The following is a 20,052-nucleotide window of genomic DNA, read 5'->3' as shown; positions in this document are numbered from 1 at the left end:
AAGAAAAATTCACACCAAAATCATGATGGAATTTCAAAATCTGTTTGGATATTAGAAAATTTCTCCAAACCCTGGCCTTTCCTTCCTCTCCCAACTCTTGAGCTCACAGGTGTTGCTTCACTGACTAAAATCCTGACAGAGCTCCAATTCTACTACCTCCCAGACAACTTTATTTGCAAGCTGTTTCTCTACTCAGAAACAGGGGTGTCCCTTCAGCCGAGCTTTTCCAACAATGCTGAGCTGGGGGCTTTGGTACATCTCCCCCTCCTTCTCAGCCTCAGCTCTCTAGGTCCTGAAGTTTGACCTGGGGGCCCTGTCCACCGTGGGGCAAAGCTGCAGACTTGTTGATGAGAGGAGGATGTGGGTCTTAGGGAAAGAGAAAGGTGAGCTGGGGACAGCTGGACCAGATCGGAGAGACCACAGGGTCCCTGAAAAGCAGGGGGTAAGGGGGTAGGAAGCTATCATATAGGGAGGTCCCTTTGGTATGCAGACTTTGGGACAGAAAGCACAGTTTTCTCTGAACCCTCCAGAAGGCCCTGAAAGCATGGGACATAAGCATTGTGTTGGCGATAACAGCTGCAGGTGAAGGCAGGTGAATGACAAGGAAGGGTGCTTAGGGTTAGATATGAGAGCTCCAAATCAAGGGGCCCTGGGCAGGTCCTTTTGTTCTACTGTTGCCCCTCTCTCCTTTCCAAAACCCCAAAGCTCTGTGGTGAGCTCTGGAGACCTCAGCTTTGTTCTGAGAGCCTCTGAGAGGATTTAGGTGTCTCTTCATGGGCCTGGGGTGGGAATGGGAGAGACAGAAAGAAAGGGGACACTAGATACGGCCTGTGGAAATGATTTGAATCCCTGACCCTTGAAATATGTCAGACCCACCCTGTGTGAAATTCCACGTCTGCTGGAAATGTGACGGAAATGTGTTTAGAAGGTGCTGGACCTGCACTTCGAAATAAAACAAGGCTGACAGCAAGACTTGAGAATTTACCTAATGATCATCTAGTCTGATAACTCTCAAGACAGGAAGGACAGAAACCCTCAGAGCCCTGGGGATGCTTCCCATAAATCCAGGGACACCCCCCCTAGACTTACAAGATGGGGCAGGGCTGCAGGTATCCTCACAGATGGGGCTGGTTGAGGGAGGATGCGTGACCAACCTAGATGAACTCAAACTCTGACTCTTAATGGCTCAAAATATAGTGTCTTGCAGTTGGTGAATGATGACATATTTCTCTGGTCAATTGAGATCCTTAGAATTGTCCCTGGGACTCATCTCAACCCATCCTTCTGACTGAGACCACAGGGGAAGTCCAAATTACAGGGAAGATAATTTGGGGAACAAATCCTTGAAGAAGCAGGAAAGATGAGACCCAAGGACACAGATTTGGAAGGCAGAGTAAACTTGGATAACTGTAGGTCCACTTCTTTCTCTACAATGTTAGAAAAGGAAGTAAATATTAAGATAAGAGAAAGTAGTATCTGTGGGGTTTCACATCAGTGTCTCTATTTTCTCTTTGGAGTAAGAGGTTTTCGTGGTGTCTTCGTCTGTTTGGGCTGCTATAACAAAATACCTTAGAGAGGGTAATTCATAAATAAGAGATATTTATTTCTCAAAGTTCTGGAGGCTGAGAAGTCCACGATCCAGGCACCAGCAGATTCAGTGTCTGGCAAGGGCTTGTTCCTCTTAGATGGCACCTCTTGTGTATCCTCACACAGTGGGAAGGGATGGAGGGGCTCCCTGGAGCATCTTTTATAAGAGCACTAATCTCATTCATGAAGGTTCTTTCCTCAAGGCTTAATCACCTCTGGTTTGATACGGTTTGTTTGTTCCCACCAAATCTCATGTTGAAATTTAATCCCTATAGTTTGATGGTGTTGGGAGGTGGGGTCTAGGGGGAGGTGTTTGGGTCCTGGGGGCAGATTCCTCATGAATAACTTGGTGCCATTCTTGTGGCAGTGAGTGGGTTATTGCTTCTGTGAAACTGGATTCATTCTCGAGGGAATGGATTAGTTCCCTCAAGAGTGGGTTGTTGTAAAGCCAGGATGCCCCTTGGGTTTGGTCCCTCTTCCCCTTTGACCTTCCCTGCCATGTTTTGACACAGTATGGAAACCCTCAACAGAAGCTAAGCAGATGTGCAGGCTGCAGAGCTGTAAGTCAAATAAACCTCTTTATAAATCACCCAGCCTCAGGTTCTCCTTTGTGGCAACACAAAATGGACTAAGACACTTGGTAAGGGCTCCACCTCTTAATACTATCACACTGAGTACAGCACTTCCACCTTTCCACCTCTTAATACTATCACACTGAGTACAGCACTTCCACCTTATCTGTGGGAGATATGTTCCAAGACCTCCAGTGGATGCCTGAAATTGTGGATAGTACCAAACTCCATATATACTATGTTTTTTTTCCCATATGTACATCCCTATGATAAAGTTTAATTACAAATTAGCACAGTAAGAGATTAACAACAATAACTACTAAGAAAATAGAACAATTGTGGCTGGGCATGGTGGCTCATGCCTGTAATCCCAGCACTTTGGGAGGCCGAGGCAGGTGGATCACAAGGTCAGGAGATTGAGACCATCCTGGCCAACATAGTGACCCTGTTTCTACTAAAATACAAAAAATTAGCCCGGTGTGGTGGTGCGCCCCTATAGTCTCAGCTACTCAGCAGGCTGAGGCAGGGGAATCGCTTGAACCTGGGAGGCAGAGATTGCAGTGAGCCAAGATCGTGCCAGTGCACTCCAGCCTGGTGACAGAGCGAGAGTCCGTCTCAAAAAAAAAAAAAAAAAAAAGAAATAGAACAACTGGAACAATTGTAACAATATGCCGGCATCACTACTCTTGCTTTTTGGGGCTATTCTTAAGTAAAATAAGAGTTACTTGAACGAGTACTGATAGTTGATCTGATAACCAAAAATGGCGATTAAGTCACAAACCAGCAAGGAGCGTCTACAGCGTGGATACCCTGGACAAAGGGATGATTCACATCCTGGGTGGGATGGTGTGAGATTTCATAGTGCTACTCAGAACAGCACACAATTTAAAACATTAATTTTGTATTTCTGGAATTTTCCATTTAATATTTTTGGACCTCTGTTGACTGTGGGTAACTGAAACTGTAGAAAGTGAAATCGCAGATAAGAGGGGGGACTACTGTATTAGGTTCTAGCATATGCATCTTGATCATCATTCAGACCATACCACATGGTCTTCTGAGTGTGAGGGTAACCAGATGAGTGAGAATTTAGGCTAAATGGGGACGGTTTGAAACAGCTGCTGGGCATTGGGGAAGGCAGCTGATTAGGACAAATATAGAGATGGTGAACTTGGGCTTGTAGCATTGTGGTATTTTGGCTGGGGAACAGAGGGATTTCTGAAACTTATCCTTGATCATGGTCGCCTGTCACCATGAGGGAGATAATATGCCCAAGGAACAACGGCAAGTGGGGGTCGAAATCTGAATTTCTATCTAGTCAGTTCTGGCTCTGGCCCCAAATCCTATAGTATGTAATTCTGGTAAATTCTGCTGGGTTACCTTCCAAATGTTCTCTTCTTCCTCAGCTTGTAAGGCCTAAGAGCATCAGACTAAAGCAAGCCTCGATGCTTGCTCTGTTCATTTCATCCATCACATCTAGCCCCATAACCTAACTACCTCTCAACTTTACCACTGTGATGGGAGAAGAGGACATCCAGACACACCTGTGATCATCCAAGGGCATGGAGGCAGAGAAAAGAAGACAGCAAGAGAATGCACATTCCCTCTCAGCATCAGCACTAATTTGCTTAAGATGATGCTGTAGGAGCACCAGGCCTGGCAGCCATCAGCTGGGGAAGCAATACCTTTCAAAGGAAAATTAACGAAACATCCCAGTCTACTCTCTTACGTTCAGCCTTTGGGAAAGAGAGACGGAGGGAAGGAGGGAAAGAGAGAGATGAAGATGTACCCTGGTCTCTCCAACCTGAGAGTTCCTCTCCACTCCAGCAGTACAGAAGGGGAGGGCAGAAGAGAGAGCCACACCACACACACTCACTGTTATTATTTTACATAGATGATTTCATTAAGTAGTAAAGAGGTGCAATCAGAGTCTTGGTATTTAATCAGTCAGATACTTGGAGAGGAATAAAAAAGCTTGCCTTCAGTGATCCTTGGATTAGGAGTGACAAGGTGGACTGGAGCTCCCTCTGAAGGACAGTGAACAACACTGATCTCTTGTCCTCTGCTCCAAAACAGGATGTGTGGCAGGTTCCTGCGGCAGCTGCTGGCGGAGGAGAGCCGGCGCTCCACCCCCGTGGGGCGCCTCTTGCTTCCCGTGCTCCTGGGATTCCGTCTTGTGCTGCTGGCTGCCAGTGGGCCTGGAGTCTATGGTGATGAGCAGAGTGAATTCGTGTGTCACACCCAGCAGCCGGGCTGCAAGGCTGCCTGCTTCGATGCCTTCCACCCCCTCTCCCCGCTGCGTTTCTGGGTCTTCCAGGTCATCTTGGTGGCTGTACCCAGCGCCCTCTATATGGGTTTCACTCTGTATCACGTGATCTGGCACTGGGAATTATCAGGAAAGGGGAAGGAGGAGGAGACCCTGATCCAGGGACGGGAGGGCAACACAGATGTCCCAGGGGCTGGAAGCCTCAGGCTGCTCTGGGCTTATGTGGCTCAGCTGGGGGCTCGGCTTGTCCTGGAGGGGGCAGCCCTGGGGTTGCAGTACCACCTGTATGGGTTCCAGATGCCCAGCTCCTTTGCATGTCGCCGAGAACCTTGCCTTGGTAGTATAACCTGCAATCTGTCCCGCCCCGCTGAGAAGACCATTTTCCTAAAGACCATGTTTGGAGTCAGCGGTTTCTGTCTCTTGTTTACCTTTTTGGAGCTTGTGCTTCTGGGTTTGGGGAGATGGTGGAGGACCTGGAAGCACAAATCTTCCTCTTCTAAATACTTCCCAACTTCAGAGAGCACCAGAAGACACAAGAAAGCAACTGATAGCCTCCCAGTGGTGGAAACCAAAGAGCAATTTCAAGAAGCAGGTGAGAAGGACACGCTCTCTTCCTGTCACTGATGTCTGTGTCCTGATGATCTCCTCCCGGGGCAGGTCCCTCACCTTTCTGGGAAGTACAACTTCTGCATGTTACAAAGTAGGTAACCGGGTTCTAGGCAGATGTGTTCTGACCGCCACTCCCAACCCTTTTCTTTGTTCTCTCTTGCTCTCAAAATCTATCCCAATGTCCATCCCCATCAACTTGGTGGTTCCTTCCAGCGAACAAGGACAAGAGTGCTAGTCCGTTGTCCCTCCTGAACTTCCATTTAGGTCTCTCTCCACTTAGGAAAAATCTCAGCTTCTTCTTGATTCTCTACTTTGCAGAGTTATAAAGACACCTGACTTGCCTGAAGGAAACCCTGTGATTGAATCTTCTTTCCCACATCCCGTGAGTGGGGATTCATGTCTGTGACAAATTAGAGGCTGTTGAAGGATCTCTAAGGGCCCCTTGGGCCATGTAGTCTAAAGCATTTCCTGACTGTGCCTTTTCACTGGAATTTTCTGGTGTCAGCATCACAATTTTTATGGGCTTGGTTCAAGAGTCAGCCGGGAGAAGCCTCCCTAAACTGTGTCTCTCCCCTGTCCTGCTCAATAAATATTGATGACTGCTGTTGGCATTCCTGTTGCTGAAGATAATGCCCCTTCCTGTCTCAGTGGCTTCATTTACCTCTTTTCTGTTTTTCCACATTCTCTGCTCCCCTTATCATCAAAGTTTTGTAAACGAATGCCCCTCAGACCTGCAGCACATGTCATAAGCCAGAAACTCTGGGCTTCAAGCATATATAAGTCAGTGTCCTCTAATATCTATAGATTTATTCAAATACCCGGCCATATCCTTAAGGAAAATTACTGTGAATTCAGGGGCTTAGGCCCCCTTGATCACTGATAGCTCTGATTTCTGCTCAATTCTCATTCTTCATTTCTGCAGTTCTCGTTGCAGCTTGTTACAATTGTCTCCAGAACTGCAGCAACTCATGCTGGACCAAGTTCCTACTCTTTAAGTTCATAACCCTCAATACCACACAGAAAAGGCAGTAGAGTTCTACTGCTGATTTGCTGATTTGGGAGTAACAGCAAGGGAGGCTGACATCACAGTGTGATTCGGCGGATAATTGCAATCTGAATATCAGTCTTCTCGAGTCTCTTAGTCATTTCTGTTGGACAGTGTTGTTCTATCCCTTTTTTTTTTTTAACAGAACGCTGCCCCGTTTTCTTAGTTTTCTCTTGCCCTGAAATTCTCAACAAAGGCAGTTATCTATTTTTTTTTCTCTTTCTGAATCCCAAATTATCCCCAAGTAAGTTAGGGGATCCCAAGGGATGCTTTGGCAATAGCTAGGAAAAATTTTTTTTCTTCCTGCTACACAAGTGCTTCATAAGAATCCCTCATCCACTGTAGCCAGAGCCCAGCCAAAGTGACCAAGGAAAAACGCAAATAGCATCATTTGGAATTCTTCCTTATACCACCCCCTTTTAAAACAGCTTTATTGAGATATAATTCATACACCATATAATTTATCCACTTAAAGTGAGGCAGGAGAATAGGTTCTGGAGGAAGGGAACCTAAGGCTGTTTCACGCCAACTTCCTAGGACTAAATTGAAAGGAAAACTCTAACTTTCCTTGCCTAAGTAACACAAGGACCAGAGGCTACTCCCTTTGCAACACCCCCACCTTTTCTGTGCAGCAGATGGGAAATTGCCTGTCCCCAACAAATCAGGCTGTTTGCAGATGAGTTTTCCTTTGCAACTTCGTAACTTCTCCCTAGCCTCTGATTGGTTGCTTTCTGCAAAGCATGAACTGGCCAAAGGGAAACTTCTAGTGGGTATTGGGACCCAAGAAGATTGTGTATCCGGGCCCTTGAACCGCTGCTCGGATTGCTTCCACACTGTGGCGTGTACTTTGGTTTTCAATAAATCCCTGCTTTCGTTCTTTTGTTGCTTCATCCTTTCTTTGCTTTGCTAGGAATTTTGTCCAATTCCTTGTTCAAAACGCCAAGAACCTGGACAACTTGCAGTCATTATCCTCTACCAGTGACAAAAGTATACAATTAAATAGCCTTTAGTATATTCAGAGTTGTATATCCATCAACACTACCAATTTAATAACATTTTCATCAACTTAAAAAAACCCTACCCCCTCATGTTACTCTCAAACTCTTATTAGCACCCAAAACATGCAACCATCATATGGTTTTGTCTCTATTGGTTTTCCTACTCTTTCATACAAATGGAATCATGCAATATGTGGTCTTTCATGTCTGGCTTCTTTCACTGAGCATAACTTGAGGTTCATTCATGTTGTGGCATGTTTCAGTATTACATTCCTTTGTATGGTTGAGTGTTATTCCACTGTTAGGATATACCACATTTTGTTTAAGGAGATACCACATTTTGTTTATACATTCTTCAGTTTCAGGACATTTGGGTTGTTTCCATTTTTTGGCTGTTATGACCACTGTTGCTATGAACATATGTGTACCACTTTTTTTTTTTTTTTTGGGATGGAGTCTCACTCTGTCACCCAGACTGGAGTGCAGTGGTGTGATCTTGGCTTATTGCAACCTCCACTTCCTGGGTTCAAGCGATTCTCCTGCTTCAGCGTCCTGAGTACCTGGGACTACAGGTGCGCACCACCACACCCAGCTAATTTTTGTATTTTTTGTAGAGACAGGGTTTTGCCATGTTGGCCAGGCTGGTCTCAAACTCCTGACCTCAGGTTATCTGCCTGCCTCAGCTTCCCAAAGTGCTGGAACAACAGTCCTGAGCCACCACACCTGGCCCCAGTTTTAGTGTTGTGTAAACACATGTTGTCAGTTCTCTTGCGTAAATAACCAGGAATAGAATGTCTGGGTCATAAGGAAACTCCACGTTTCAACTTTTGAGGAACTGCCAAACTCTTTTCCACAGCAGCTGCACTATTTTTACATTCCTACCAGCAATGTGGGAATACTTTTTATTTATCTATTAAATTCTAGCCATCCTAGTGGGTGTGAAGTGGTATCTCATTGTAGTTTTGATTTGCACTTGCCTAATGGCTAATTACATTGAACATTTTCCATGTGCTTAGTGGTTATTTGTATATCTTCTTTGGAGAAATGTCTATTCAAATCCTTTTCCCATTTATAAATAGAGTTTTTTGTATTTTTGTTGTTGCATTGTAAGAGCTCTTTATATATTGTGGGTATTAGATACTTATTGTATGTATGATTTCCAAATATCTTCTCCCATTCTATGATTGTCTTTCACTTTCTTGATAGTGATGCACAAAAGTTTTAAATTTTAATGAAGTCTAACATCCAATTTTTTCTTTTGTTGCTTATGATTTTTGTGTATTACCTAAGAAACTATTGCCTAATTCACAGCCATAAAGATTAATGCCTATGTTTCCATAAGAGTTTTATAGTTTCAGCTCTTACATTTAGGTCTCTGGTTGGTTTTGAGTTAATTTTTGTGTATGGTGTAGATAAATGTCAAACTTTATCTTTTGCATGTGGATATTCAATTGTCTCAGCACTATTTCTTTTTTAAAAACTTTTTTATTTAAATGGGTACATAGTAGGTTATATATTTATGGGGTATACAAGGTATTTTGATACAGGTATGCAATGTGTAATAGTCACATCAGGGTAAATGGGGTATTTATCACCTCAAGCCTTCAGCCTTTGTTATAAAAAATCCAATTATACTAGTTATTTTATAATGTACAATTATTTTTGACTGTAATCACCCTGTTGTGCTATCAACTACTAATTCTTATTCATTCTATTTTTTGTACCCATTAACCATCTCCACTTTCCCCCTACTACCCTTCCCATCCTTGGTAATCATCAGAGAAGATATACAGATAATAAGAAAGCATATGAAAAGATGTTTAACATCATTTATCATTAGAGAAATGAGAATGATTGACTTTAGGGTTAGGGAAGAGAAATACAAGATAAGACTGGAGGATTTTGTAGCGGTAGAAAGTAAGAAAGTGCTACTCCCTCTTCCCCACAAAATGACAGGAGTTTGTCAAAGGGACACAGATGTCAACTGAAAAAGTTCCCAATGGCCAACACAGGAATAATCTGAGCAGTAAAATAAACAACATAGTATTGGATTATACCCAAAGTATAAAATAGGAATCCATGAGTTCATAATATAAATAATTGAATAAATAGGAGATAACTGACAAATTTCTCATGCAGAAGAATGTAGATACTCCACCGCAAGGAGGGGAAATATAACTACTCACTTTTTTTTTCTTTTGAGATGGAATTTTGCTCTTGTCGCCCAGGCTGGAGTGCAATGGCAGGATCACTGCAATCTCTGCCTCCCAGGTTCAAGCAGTTCTCCTGCCTCAGCCTCCTGAATAGCTGGGATTACAGGCGTGCACCACCATGCCTGGCTAATTTTTGTATTTTTAGCAGAGACGGGGTTTCACCATGTCGGCCAAGCTGGTCTCGAACTCCTGACCTCAGGTGATCCACCCACTCAGCCTCCCAAAGTGCTGGGATTACAGGCGTGAGCCACCGTGCCCACCAACTACTCCCTTTTTAGGCATGGGCTGCACATAGTGACTTCCCACTAAACAGTAAAATAGGGGGAGGGGAAAGAATAACTTTACAGGGGAGAAACCCGTCAAATACTACCTCAGCCGGGTGATCAAGGTTAACATCAACAGTGATAAGCAATGTTGACAGCATGTGCCCCGGATATGATGTGATGACGGTTTTTGTATTTTCCCGTTCTAAAATTTCCATGGGGCTATTCTTTATATTTTCTATTACTTCTCTGAGACTTTTAAACTTTCCATTTGAATAGCAGCTTTATAGTCTTGATAATTCCAACATGTGTGGCAACTTACATTCTGCATCTGTTACATTTTTTCCCAACGTGAGTTGAGATTTTCCTGGTTCTTCACCTGCCAATTAATATCGATTGTATCCTGGACATTTTGAATGTCATTAGGATGCTCTGGGTCTTGGTTAAATTTGGTGGAGGATGTTGATATTTATGTTTTAAAAGGTAATTAACCCACTTGGGTTCAAGTCATAAGTTTTGACCAGCCTTCTGAGGGTTGTGGTTCCAATGTCAGTTCAGTTTTCAAAGCCTTTGTAGTACTCTTCTGATAGGTCCCACATGGGTGGCACCTAAAGTGTAACCCAGGGTCCTTGGGTTTTTGGGTACGCACTGTGAAAAAGTTACACACTTGTAACTGTTACATCTTGAATTTTTGTTTTAAAAAGTTCCAGGAAGAAGCTTAGCCCAGGAAAAACAAAGACCAGTTGGACCCAGAGATGCCTGAGTTGGAGATGAACTTTGGCCAACTTTCCTCATCACCATACTTAAAATCCTGTCCAAGGAGGAGCTTATTCACCATTTTCTATACATGTGACATATGTAGCAGCATGACCGACAACTGGGACTGCGCTGCCTTGACTCCACCTCTACATACAATGACTCAGCTAACCAGACTAATAAAAGCCATGTTTGCACCATTGCTCAGGGAGGCATTGCTTTGGGGAATTATTCCCCAGTGTCCTCCTTACTTATCGCAAGTAATAAAATCCCCCTGGGAAATCCTCCTTGGTTGTGGTCATTGGACTGTCCCCTGCCAAGCAATTTAACCCATTCATTGTGTGGGTAACAAAAGGCCAGTCTGGGACATGAGATCTGGGTCTACAGTTTAGTTCTCAAAGTCTTTGGCATGCAATTTAGGACCAGATTCATCATACCAAAAAAGGGAGATAGTCTCAACAGAATTCTCAAATTACTTAAATATCAGAGGCAGTGTAGAGAAGGAGTACTTGGTGGTATGGTAGGTTTTCTGACCGGAAACAAAAGATGGAGGTAAAATGGAACCAGTACTTTCTTTCTGAGAATACTGACTGCACCACTGACCATAACATGAAGCGAAGGCTATATCTCCCTGAAGTAAGAAATGTAATAAAGGAAACTTTCAGAAATAATAGATCATCTGGAGATGTTGGGCAGTGTATTTGGTAAGTTATAACTACCAGGTATCAATACAATAAGCTTAGTTTGAATACAATAAGCTTAGTTTCTTTTTAAAGAATTTATCCTGCTCTGTGTTCTCTGAGCTCCTTGGATTGGTTTGGTGTCTTACAAATTTTGGAAATTCTCAGCCATTATTTCTTGACTTTTTTTTTTTTTTTTGAGATAGAGTCTTGCTCTGTTGCCCAGGCTGGAGTGCAGTGGTGTGATCTCAGCTCACTGCAAGCTCCGCCTCCCGGGTTCACGCAATTCTCTTACCTCAGCCTCCCAAGTAGCTGGGACGACAGGTGCCTGCTACCATGCCCGGGAATTTTTTTGAATTTTTACTAGAGACGGGGTTTCACTGCGTTAGCTAGGATGGTCTCGATCTCCTGACCTCGTGATCTGCCTGCCTTGGCCTCCCCAAGTGCTGGGATTACAGGCGTGAGCCACTGCGCCTATTTCTTGATTTGATGTTGATATTTTCCCACCAGTCTTGGATGCTGTGTTCTGTTTCTGTCACTCTTTTTGTGTGTGTGTGTGTGTGTGTGTGTTTCAGCAATTTCTATTTACCTACCTTCAAGTCTGATTTTTTCCTCAACTGTGTTGAGTCTCCTAATGGGCCCATGGAGGGCATTCTTCATCTCTATTATTATATTTTTTTATTTTTATAGTTTCCATTTTATTTTTCCTGATAGTTTCCATCTATTTGCTAAAATCACCCATCTGAGCTTGCATTTTGTTCACCTTTCCCCTTAGGGCCTTCATCACATTAATCACAGTTATTTAAAATTCTCTGATATTTCTAATGTCTATGTCTTATGAATCTGGTTCTAATGATTGTTTTATCTCTTTGGACTGTGTTTTTTCTTGCCTTTCTGTATGCGTCTTTTTCTTTCTGTTAGAAGTTGGTCATGTTGTATTTTTTTTGCTTAAATTATTTTTTCAATTCTCTCTTCACAGTATGAAGTAAAGATTGTTTTTATGCTTGGAGATGAGTGTGTCTTTCCTTCTGCTAGGCCTTTAGTGCTCTTGAGTGCATAGCGGTGGTTCGGTGGTATCAGTCTAGTCAGAAATTGGGCTAGGTTTACAGTTTGTTGTTGTGGTTATCCTCAGTGCACAACAGACTTCAAATTTCTCTAGAGATAGCTTATGTGTAGGGTGTGGGCTTTATTTTGAAAGTGTGTTTTAAAGAGGTCTGTATGGATGTCAACTCGATGCAGAGTGGACAGTGGTAATTTTGTAATATATCAACTTTGCTAAGCTAAACTATGTTTCCCAGAATTTCCTTTCCTTTTGTTTCTGGTTAGAATAGCCCAACAGAGACATGGTTGTGTAAGTCTTGAAGGGGAGAACTGAAGCATCCCTCCAGTTTTATACTTGAAACGGTGGTGCAGGGACACTAGGTGCTACTGCGGCTCATCTACTTTGTCACCAATCAGCTGGTTCACCTTGTTGGGATGGGGCAGAAGCTTTTCCCTGAGTCTTCCTTCACCTTTTTTGATTCCTGAGCCGTGTGTGTGTCTAGTCCTGTGGCAAAGAGTGTCAGCTCCTCTAGCAAGGATACTCATATCTTTAAAGTTGGAGACAGTGAAAGAATGACCAGCTCGTGTCTTAGGTTCCAATTCATTCTTGCTCTTCCCTACTTTATGTTCATCTTCCCTTCTTAACTGCTTGCCCTGCGAACATAAAGAAACATAGTGATTCCACTTCTCTGAATGAACCTTGGCTGGTATACAGACTTATAGACATTTTGTGATGGAGAAAAATTGTTAATTAGGGAGCCTCACTTAGTAAAGAAGGAAGGTCATCTCTGGTATGGCAGGAATAAAGACATAAGGATTTTAAGGGATTTACCTGAAAAGATTTAAATGACTACTGTAAGGGGAATAAATACTTTGCAGGAATGCTGAAACTTCTCATTCAATACTTAGGTAAACATATAGACACACAGATGCCATAAACACTCATGGTAAACATCAGTAACTGTTAAGAGTATTCCTTCCTCCTTGGTCCCTATTAAAGAACCAGATCCCTTCTCCATAGAATATTCCAATTTGCAAAGAAAATCCATTCATTAGTTGTCCAATTTAAATGTTTTAGAAATATTCAGTGGAACTTTCATCAATAACCCCCAAACAGATACCTCAAGAACCCCTTTTTCTAATCATTTAATCATACTACTTACTGAGAAAAATTATTATAGGAAAGGCAGTATTTGATATTGGGACATAAAAAGAATGAAAAATCTGTTAAATAAGCAAAAGCCCATTAGCCTGAGGCTGTCTTGGTACTTGAGTTCCCATATAACAAAATACAACCTGACTTAGTATGTAAACGAACTGAAGCCTAACTTACTTTATTTTTTATAACAGCTGGGTTTCAGCCAATCACGGCCGAGCTTCAGCAAATAACAGACAGCCAACTGATCAGACCATGCCCCAATAAGGCAAATGCCTCATCATATCATTGTCAAATAAGGCAGACAGCTAGATGTTAGCTAATCAGGTGATTTCTCTACTTTGCTTCCTATAAAAGCTAGCAGGTCATACTGCTGGACAGAGCTCTCTGAACCTCTTTTGGTTCTGAGTGCTGCCCAATTCATGAACTGTTCTTTGTGCAAATAGCTTCTATTAAATTTGTCAGTCCAGAGTTTTTTTTTGTTTTAAACAAATATTCACAAGAAAAGGAAGAAAGTGGGAAGAATAAAAAGCAAAGCACCTCAGAAACACAAGATCGAAAATCCACTTAAGGGATATAGATAATTCCCTGAAACAGGTGAGCATATTATTTGTTGAAAGCCTCCATGGATGTTCTTTGGGATAGCAAAATGGTTGCTACTTTTCAAATTGGATACCAAAAAGGCAATGTATCTGCATCTCAGAATCCAAATCATCCCCACGTTAGCCAAACTCCAGGCCTACCAACACAGATCCTTCAAGTCTTCCTGGCCTTCCAGGCCCCTAGGCTGCAGCTCGCCCAGAACTCCTGGGACTCTAAAACTTAAATCGGTCTAACCAGCAGGCGAACACAGACCTGAACCCTCAAACTTGGAAAGAAAGATCATAGGCACCTCCCCGGTTGGCTCCCCCAGGGACCACAACGTCCGGCTCTAACGCCTTGCCCAAGTCCTCTGTAGCTTTCCACAGGCATTTCTGGGTCTCTATAGCTGTTTGGAGGAGCTGCTCACCAGTCCCGTCCTGCCCCGCGCCTAGGCCTGGACCAACCCCCTCGCGGTTCCGGCGCGGATACCCAGCAGCTTCCGGTCTTGCGCGCTCAGGCCGGGCAACGTCCGCGCGTTCTTTTTGGGTCCTGAACCCCGGAAGAGAACCTGCGTTGTACCCTTTTACGTGAGGCGGTGGCGGCGGTTCGGAAGTCGTCTGGCCTCCCCGCGGCCGCTCGCAGCTTGCTGGCCTCTCCCGCGCCTCACGTCGGACTCCGTCTCCGCGGCAGGGAAGCAGCATGGAAGCTGAGGACATCCAGGAGGAGTTGACCTGCCCCATCTGCCTGGACTATTTCCAGGACCCGGTGTCCATCGAGTGCGGCCACAACTTCTGCCGCGGCTGCCTGCACCGCAGCTGGGCGCCGGGCGGCGGCCCGTTCCCCTGCCCCGAATGTCGGCACCCATCGGCGCCCGCCGCGCTGCGACCCAACTGGGCCCTGGCCAGGCTGACTGAGAAGACGCAGCGCCGGCGCCTGGGCCCCGTGCCCCCGGGCCTGTGCGGCCGCCACTGGGAGCCGCTGCGGCTCTTCTGCGAGGACGACCAGCGGCCAGTGTGCCTGGTGTGCAGGGAGTCCCAGGAGCACCAGACTCACGCCATGGCACCCATCGACGAGGCCTTCGAGAGCTACCGGGTGAGCTGGCCGTCGCGGTGACTATGACGGGGCTGTCAGTGTTGCCCGATAAAGTTTACTTAATGCTCCTAAAAGAGCCACGAAGTGGCTGTCATTCCTACTGGAAGCATGAAAAGCCCCTGAAACTCAAAGAAGTTAAGCAAAACACGAATTTCAGAGCTAGGGTTAAAACTGGAATGAGAGGAGGGGAGGTGCAAACCTCAGCAATCATTGTGCAGAATTTTCAATAAACTGGCCCTTGGGGAGCTCATAATAAAGAAAAACATACTGAGAAGGTGTGTGCCGCTGCTGTCCGATAGAAACCACATATGTAATTTAAAATCTTTCTGGTAAGATAAGGAAACGAGGTGACGTTAATTGTAATAATATATTTTATTTAATCTGATTACCCCAAATATTCAAAGCTGAGATGAAAATTATCAATGAGATTTTTTTTTTTTTTTTTCTGAGATGGAGTCTCACTTTATTGCCCAGGCTGGAGCACAGTGGCGCGATCTTGGCTCACTGCAACCTCCTCCTGCTGGGTTCAAGCAATTCTCCTGCCTCAGCCTCCCGAGTAGCTGGGATTACAGGCACACGCCACCACACCCGGTTAATTTTTGTTTTTTAGTATAGAGGGGTTTCACCATCTTGGCCAGGCTGGTCTCGAACTCCTGACCTCAAGTGATCTGCCCTGCTTGGCCTCCCATAGTGCTGGGATTAAGGTGTGAGTCACCGCGCCCGGCCTCAATGAGATATTTTATACTCCTTTTTCATAATAGGTCTGAAATTGGTGTGTATTTTACATTTACAACACATAGCAGTTTGGAATATCCACGTTTCAGGTGCTTGTATGGCTAAATGGATACTGTATTGGACAGTGCCTGTCTGTCTGTAAATGTCATAGACAGCTGATGATTTGGGAAAAGCCTAGCTTGTAATGATGAGGCTGGGTTTTGTTACTAGCTTCCTTCATCAGTTGGGAAAATCCTGTAACATTTGAATTTGGGGATTATCCGTCCTATCTCATGGGTTAAGAAGCTCCAGTTGAATAAATCACTTTACCTTACTCTGCTTCAGCCATACTGGCTTTCTTGCTTTTGTTTCAAGTCTGTTCTCTTTCTCTACCCACATCTATCCTTTAGATCCTTTTAGCTTTTAGCTTGAAGACCTTCCCTGATCATCCTTTCCAGAGTAGCCCCACCCCCTCCCATTACTGATGGTGTAACTCCAGTGGTCTCCAGCAGAATTGATATGCAGTAAGTACATGAACACATGAATTTATTTATTTATTTTATTATTATTGTTTTTGAGACGGAGTTTCGCTCTTGTTGCCCAGGCTGGAATGCAGTGGTGAGATCTCAACTCACTGCAACCTCCACCTCCCGGGTTCAAGTGATTCTCCTGCCTCAGCCTACCGAGTAGCTGGGATTACAGGCACCTGCCAGCATGCCCAGCTAATTTTGTATTTTTAGTGAAGACAGGGTTTCACTATGTTGGTCAGGCTGGTCTCGAACTCCTGACCTCAGGTGATCCACCCACCTTGGCCACCCGAAGTGCTGGGATTACAGGCGTGAGCAACCTTTCCTGGCCAAACACATGAATTTAATGACACAGTGAAAATGTTTGGAAACTGTAAAATACTGTACAGTTGTACCAGCTGACTATGAACAGGAAACAGACGCAAAGCTGGACTAGAAAGTGTATGTTCATTCCTTCACTCAGTAACCTTTATTGATGCTTACTATTTGCCAAACATTGTTTTAGAATCTGGACATAAGTGGATGAGAAAGACATGGGCTTTGTCTCGTAAGGAACTTAAGCGTGTAGAACATTAATTTCAGTGTGTGTGAGAGTAGCTGAAGTATTTACCAAGTGTACAGAAGGTCTGAGGTCGGAGTGATCACTGAAGAGTGAGGAAAGGCTCCGTTGAGGAGTTAAATGTGTTAGCTCTTCAAGGGTGAGTAGAGGTAGGAAAGAAGGTATTTCAGGCCAAAGGAACAGCATATTCCAAATGTGGTGGAGTGGGATAGCATGTGGTGTGTGAGAGGACTGGAGGTTGCTCAGTACTTCTGGAGCATGGAGCATGGGAAGGAGGATGGTGGGCCATGAGCTTGAAGAAAAAGGCAGGGCCTTATCATGAAGGATCTTGTTTGCCATAGTAAAAAGATTGAACTTTCTCTTTCAGGCAGTGGGGAGTTATTAAAGGGTTTTAAGGCAGGGAATGATATGATCGGTTTTTTTGTTTTAGACAGGTAACTTTGACATCCACGTGGATGAATGGAAGAGAAGACTAATTAGGCTGCTCTTGTACCATTTTAAGCAGGAGGTAATAAAGACCTGAATTAGTTCAGGGCAGGGATGATGGAGAGGGAGGGATGGAGTGATAATGAGCTGGAGTTGAATGACTTGGTGATCAATTAGACTTGGTGGGTGAGAGAGAGAGGAGTCTTGGATGGTAGTTCAGATTTCTGCTTCAGATGGCAGGTAGATGACTGTCAGGTTAACCGAGGTAAGGTACACAGGAGGAAGCGTAGTCTTAGGACAGAAGATCCCATGCTTGTGGAATGTACTGAGTGTGAAGTAATTGTGACAGGAAGTCCAAGGAAGAGGGACAGGAGGTGGGGTGCCTTGGAGGCTAGAGATAATATTTTAGAATCCTCAGCCTGTTCTTGAAGTCATGGAAGAAGTAAGAAGATGAGATTCTCCTAGGAGGACCACATAGAGAGTAAAAAAAGGCACAAAGAGAAGCTTGGGAAACACCAATGGTAGGTAGCCAGCAAAAGACATGGAGAGGACCCATCAGATAAATGGAAGGGAAAATACACTTGTGGGTGGGGGCTGAGGGAAATATAAGTGGATGGGTATGAAAGGGGAACATAGCCCTTAAATCTTCCATCTTCAGCAGTAATAGCTATCAGTTGTTCATTACTTCTTACGTACCACCCACAGTTCTAAGCATTTTTCATACTGTAATTCTTTAATCTTCATAGACATCCTATTAGGTGGATTCTGTTATTCCCTTTTTGAAGATGAGGCAACTGTGCCACAGAGATGTGAGGTTACATGCCCCCGAGGTCACAGAACTAGGAAGTGGCTATGCTTGAACTGAGGTCTTCTAACCCCTAATCCTTTACACTTTTCACTCTGCCACAACTAATCTGAGAAGACTTCTTAGAAGAGGTGGGATTTCAGGATTAAACACAATGGCCCAACAGGACAGGAGTGGATGGGTAAGGGTTACACTGGGATGGGCTGAATGTCACAAGGTTGACTTCGTAGGTGTTCAGGAGCCAGGTCACTGGCCGGAATTCCCTGATACCTGCCCATCTCTCCATCCTCCTCTGCTTAGTCACTGCCCTATTCAACTACCTTTCATTCCATCCCCACCCCAAGTTAGTTAGAAAAACATAAACTGCCCCTGGGTGAAGCTGCTTTATTTCCAAGCATCCCATTCTCAGCATATACTCAGATGGATGGACTGTGTTTTAAAAGTTGGACAGCTGGAAGTTCCCTAAATCCATGGAAAATATCCCCATCCTATACCCGTTATGGTGAGGGGAGAAAAAGAGAAAAGAGAAAGAGAAATAGCTTCATAAATCTCCAGATGCAAATTGTTTGCATGGAAAAGGCCTCCAAGTGCAGCTCTTTTTTCCTTCATGCCTGACTCTAGGAGCTAATCCCTCCATTCTGTTAATTAATTTAAGATGTTTATTGAGCACTGGCTTTGTGTCAGATGCTGTGGCACAGCACCAGATGCAGCACTGGGAATCCAGTGGTGAACAAGACAAGTAAAGGCTTTCCATGGAGCTCACAGTCCAGTTGGGCTGAGGGTGGGAGGCAGATAGCAGACAGACAAATAAATGAAATAATCACAGATGGTGATGGCATGCTGGGAAAGAAAAAGAAAGTGCTATCCTAGGCCAGGTGCAGTGGCTCACGCCTGTAATCCCAGCACTTTGGGAGGCTGAGACGCGAGGATCCCTTGAGGTCAGGAGTTTGAGACCAGCCTGGCCAACATGGTGAAACCCTGTCTTTACTAAAAATACAAAAATCAGCTAGGTGCGGCGGTGGGCACCTGTAATCCCAGCTATTTGGGAGGCTGAGGCAGGAGAATTGCTTGAATCCGGGAGGCGGAGGTTGCAGTGAGCCGAGATCATGTCACTGCACTTCAGCCTGGGTGACAGAGCAAGACTCCGTCTCAAGAAAAAAAAAAGAAAAAAAGAAAAAGTGCTATGCCAGAGAAGGGAGCAGTCTTCTCTTAGGAGGTGACATTGCAGCTGAAACTTGCTGGATGCAGAGTCTGCCATCTGAGGAACTGTGGGAAGAGGCCCTGAGGCTGGGGAGAGCTGGATATGTTTATGGGGTAGGAAGAAGGTCTCTGCACCTGGAGGACCAAGAGCAAGGGGAAAGGTGGCATGAGATGTGAAACGAGATGTAGGCAGCGGTCAGCTTATGTTGGGCCACAATGAAGTGTTCAGATTTTCTTGGTGAAGAGGAAAGCCAGTGAAGAATCTTGAGCAGGAGAGTGACAATATCTGATTAGTTTTTAGAAAAGTTATTCCAAGGCCAGGTGTGGTGGCTTATGCCTATAATCCTGGCACTTTGGGAGGCTGAGGCAGGAGGATTGCTTGAGTCCGGGAGTTCAAGACCAGCCTAGGCAACTGTGAGATCCCATCTCTACAAAAAATACAAAAATTAGCTGGATGTAGTGATGCACATCTGTAGTCCCAGCTACTCGGGAGGCCGAGACTAGAGGATCACTTGCACTCAGGAGTTCGAGGCTGCAGTGAGCTATGATCGTGCCACTGTGGCTGCGTTGTGGATATTGTATGAGAGAAGGACATGACTGTAAGTAGGGAGAGCAGTCGGGAGGTTATTGTAGTTGTCAGACAAAAGATGATGGTGGCTTCAACTAGCGGTGGCAGTGGGGTTTGGCATGTAGGTAGATTTGAGGTATATTTCCAAAGTACACCTACCAGCTTGGATCAATTGCAGAAGTTGCAGTGACTGAAATTCATAGAACTCAAGAGCTGGGATGGTATTTAAGAGACATTTAGTCCAGTTGTCTTCATTTTATAGTTAAGGAAGCCTCGATCCAGGAAATAAGCAAGGCTGACTTGCTCACAGATGCACAGCTGGTTTGAAGGTCTAGAGTGAAACTAAGATCTTTGGAAGTTTAATGTTGTTTGAGCTACATGATCACAAGTCAG

General features: G+C 44.4%; 2 protein-coding genes across 3 annotated transcripts in view; both read left to right on the top strand.

Annotated features, from left to right (window-relative positions):
* The first annotated feature begins 1,271 nt into the window (after positions 1-1,271).
* GJC3 (gap junction protein gamma 3) lies at positions 1,272-10,593 on the top strand. The gene is made up of 2 exons (XM_003815735.4): positions 1,272-5,017; positions 10,258-10,593. Exons 1-2 carry the CDS (start codon positions 4,237-4,239, stop codon positions 10,314-10,316), a joined length of 840 nt encoding a protein of 279 aa, XP_003815783.1. The 5' UTR covers positions 1,272-4,236; the 3' UTR covers positions 10,317-10,593.
* A 3,655-nt stretch (positions 10,594-14,248) lies between these two features.
* The window catches only part of TRIM4 (tripartite motif containing 4), a 28,738-nt gene continuing 22,934 nt past the window's right edge, over positions 14,249-20,052 (top strand). The window contains exons 1-2 of one of the 2 annotated variants that reach the window (XM_063606002.1): positions 14,310-14,860; positions 17,091-17,168. In XM_063606002.1, the coding sequence (XP_063462072.1) occupies positions 14,468-14,860; positions 17,091-17,168 (471 nt within the window). In that variant the 5' untranslated portion in view covers positions 14,310-14,467. Of the gene's footprint in view, positions 14,861-17,090; positions 17,169-20,052 lie in introns of both variants that reach the window. The other variant, XM_003815718.6, reaches the window with a different exon arrangement.

This window comes from Pan paniscus, chromosome 6 (genome assembly GCF_029289425.2).
Source record: "Pan paniscus chromosome 6, NHGRI_mPanPan1-v2.0_pri, whole genome shotgun sequence".
In the NCBI taxonomy this organism is placed as follows: domain Eukaryota; kingdom Metazoa; phylum Chordata; class Mammalia; order Primates; family Hominidae; genus Pan; species Pan paniscus.
This window is presented reverse-complemented; position numbering and strand designations above follow the sequence as displayed.

What these genes read in the sequence shown, in the direction of transcription:
- GJC3 (XM_003815735.4), top strand. Translation starts at nt 4,237, where the DNA reads ATGTGTGGCAGGTTCCTGCGGCAGCTGCTGGCGGAGGAGAGCCGGCGC. An exon ending in AGAGCAATTTCAAGAAGCAG is followed by an intron (nt 5,018 to 10,257) that starts GTGAGAAGGACA and finishes TGTTTTAAAAAG; the next exon opens with TTCCAGGAAGAAGCTTAGCC.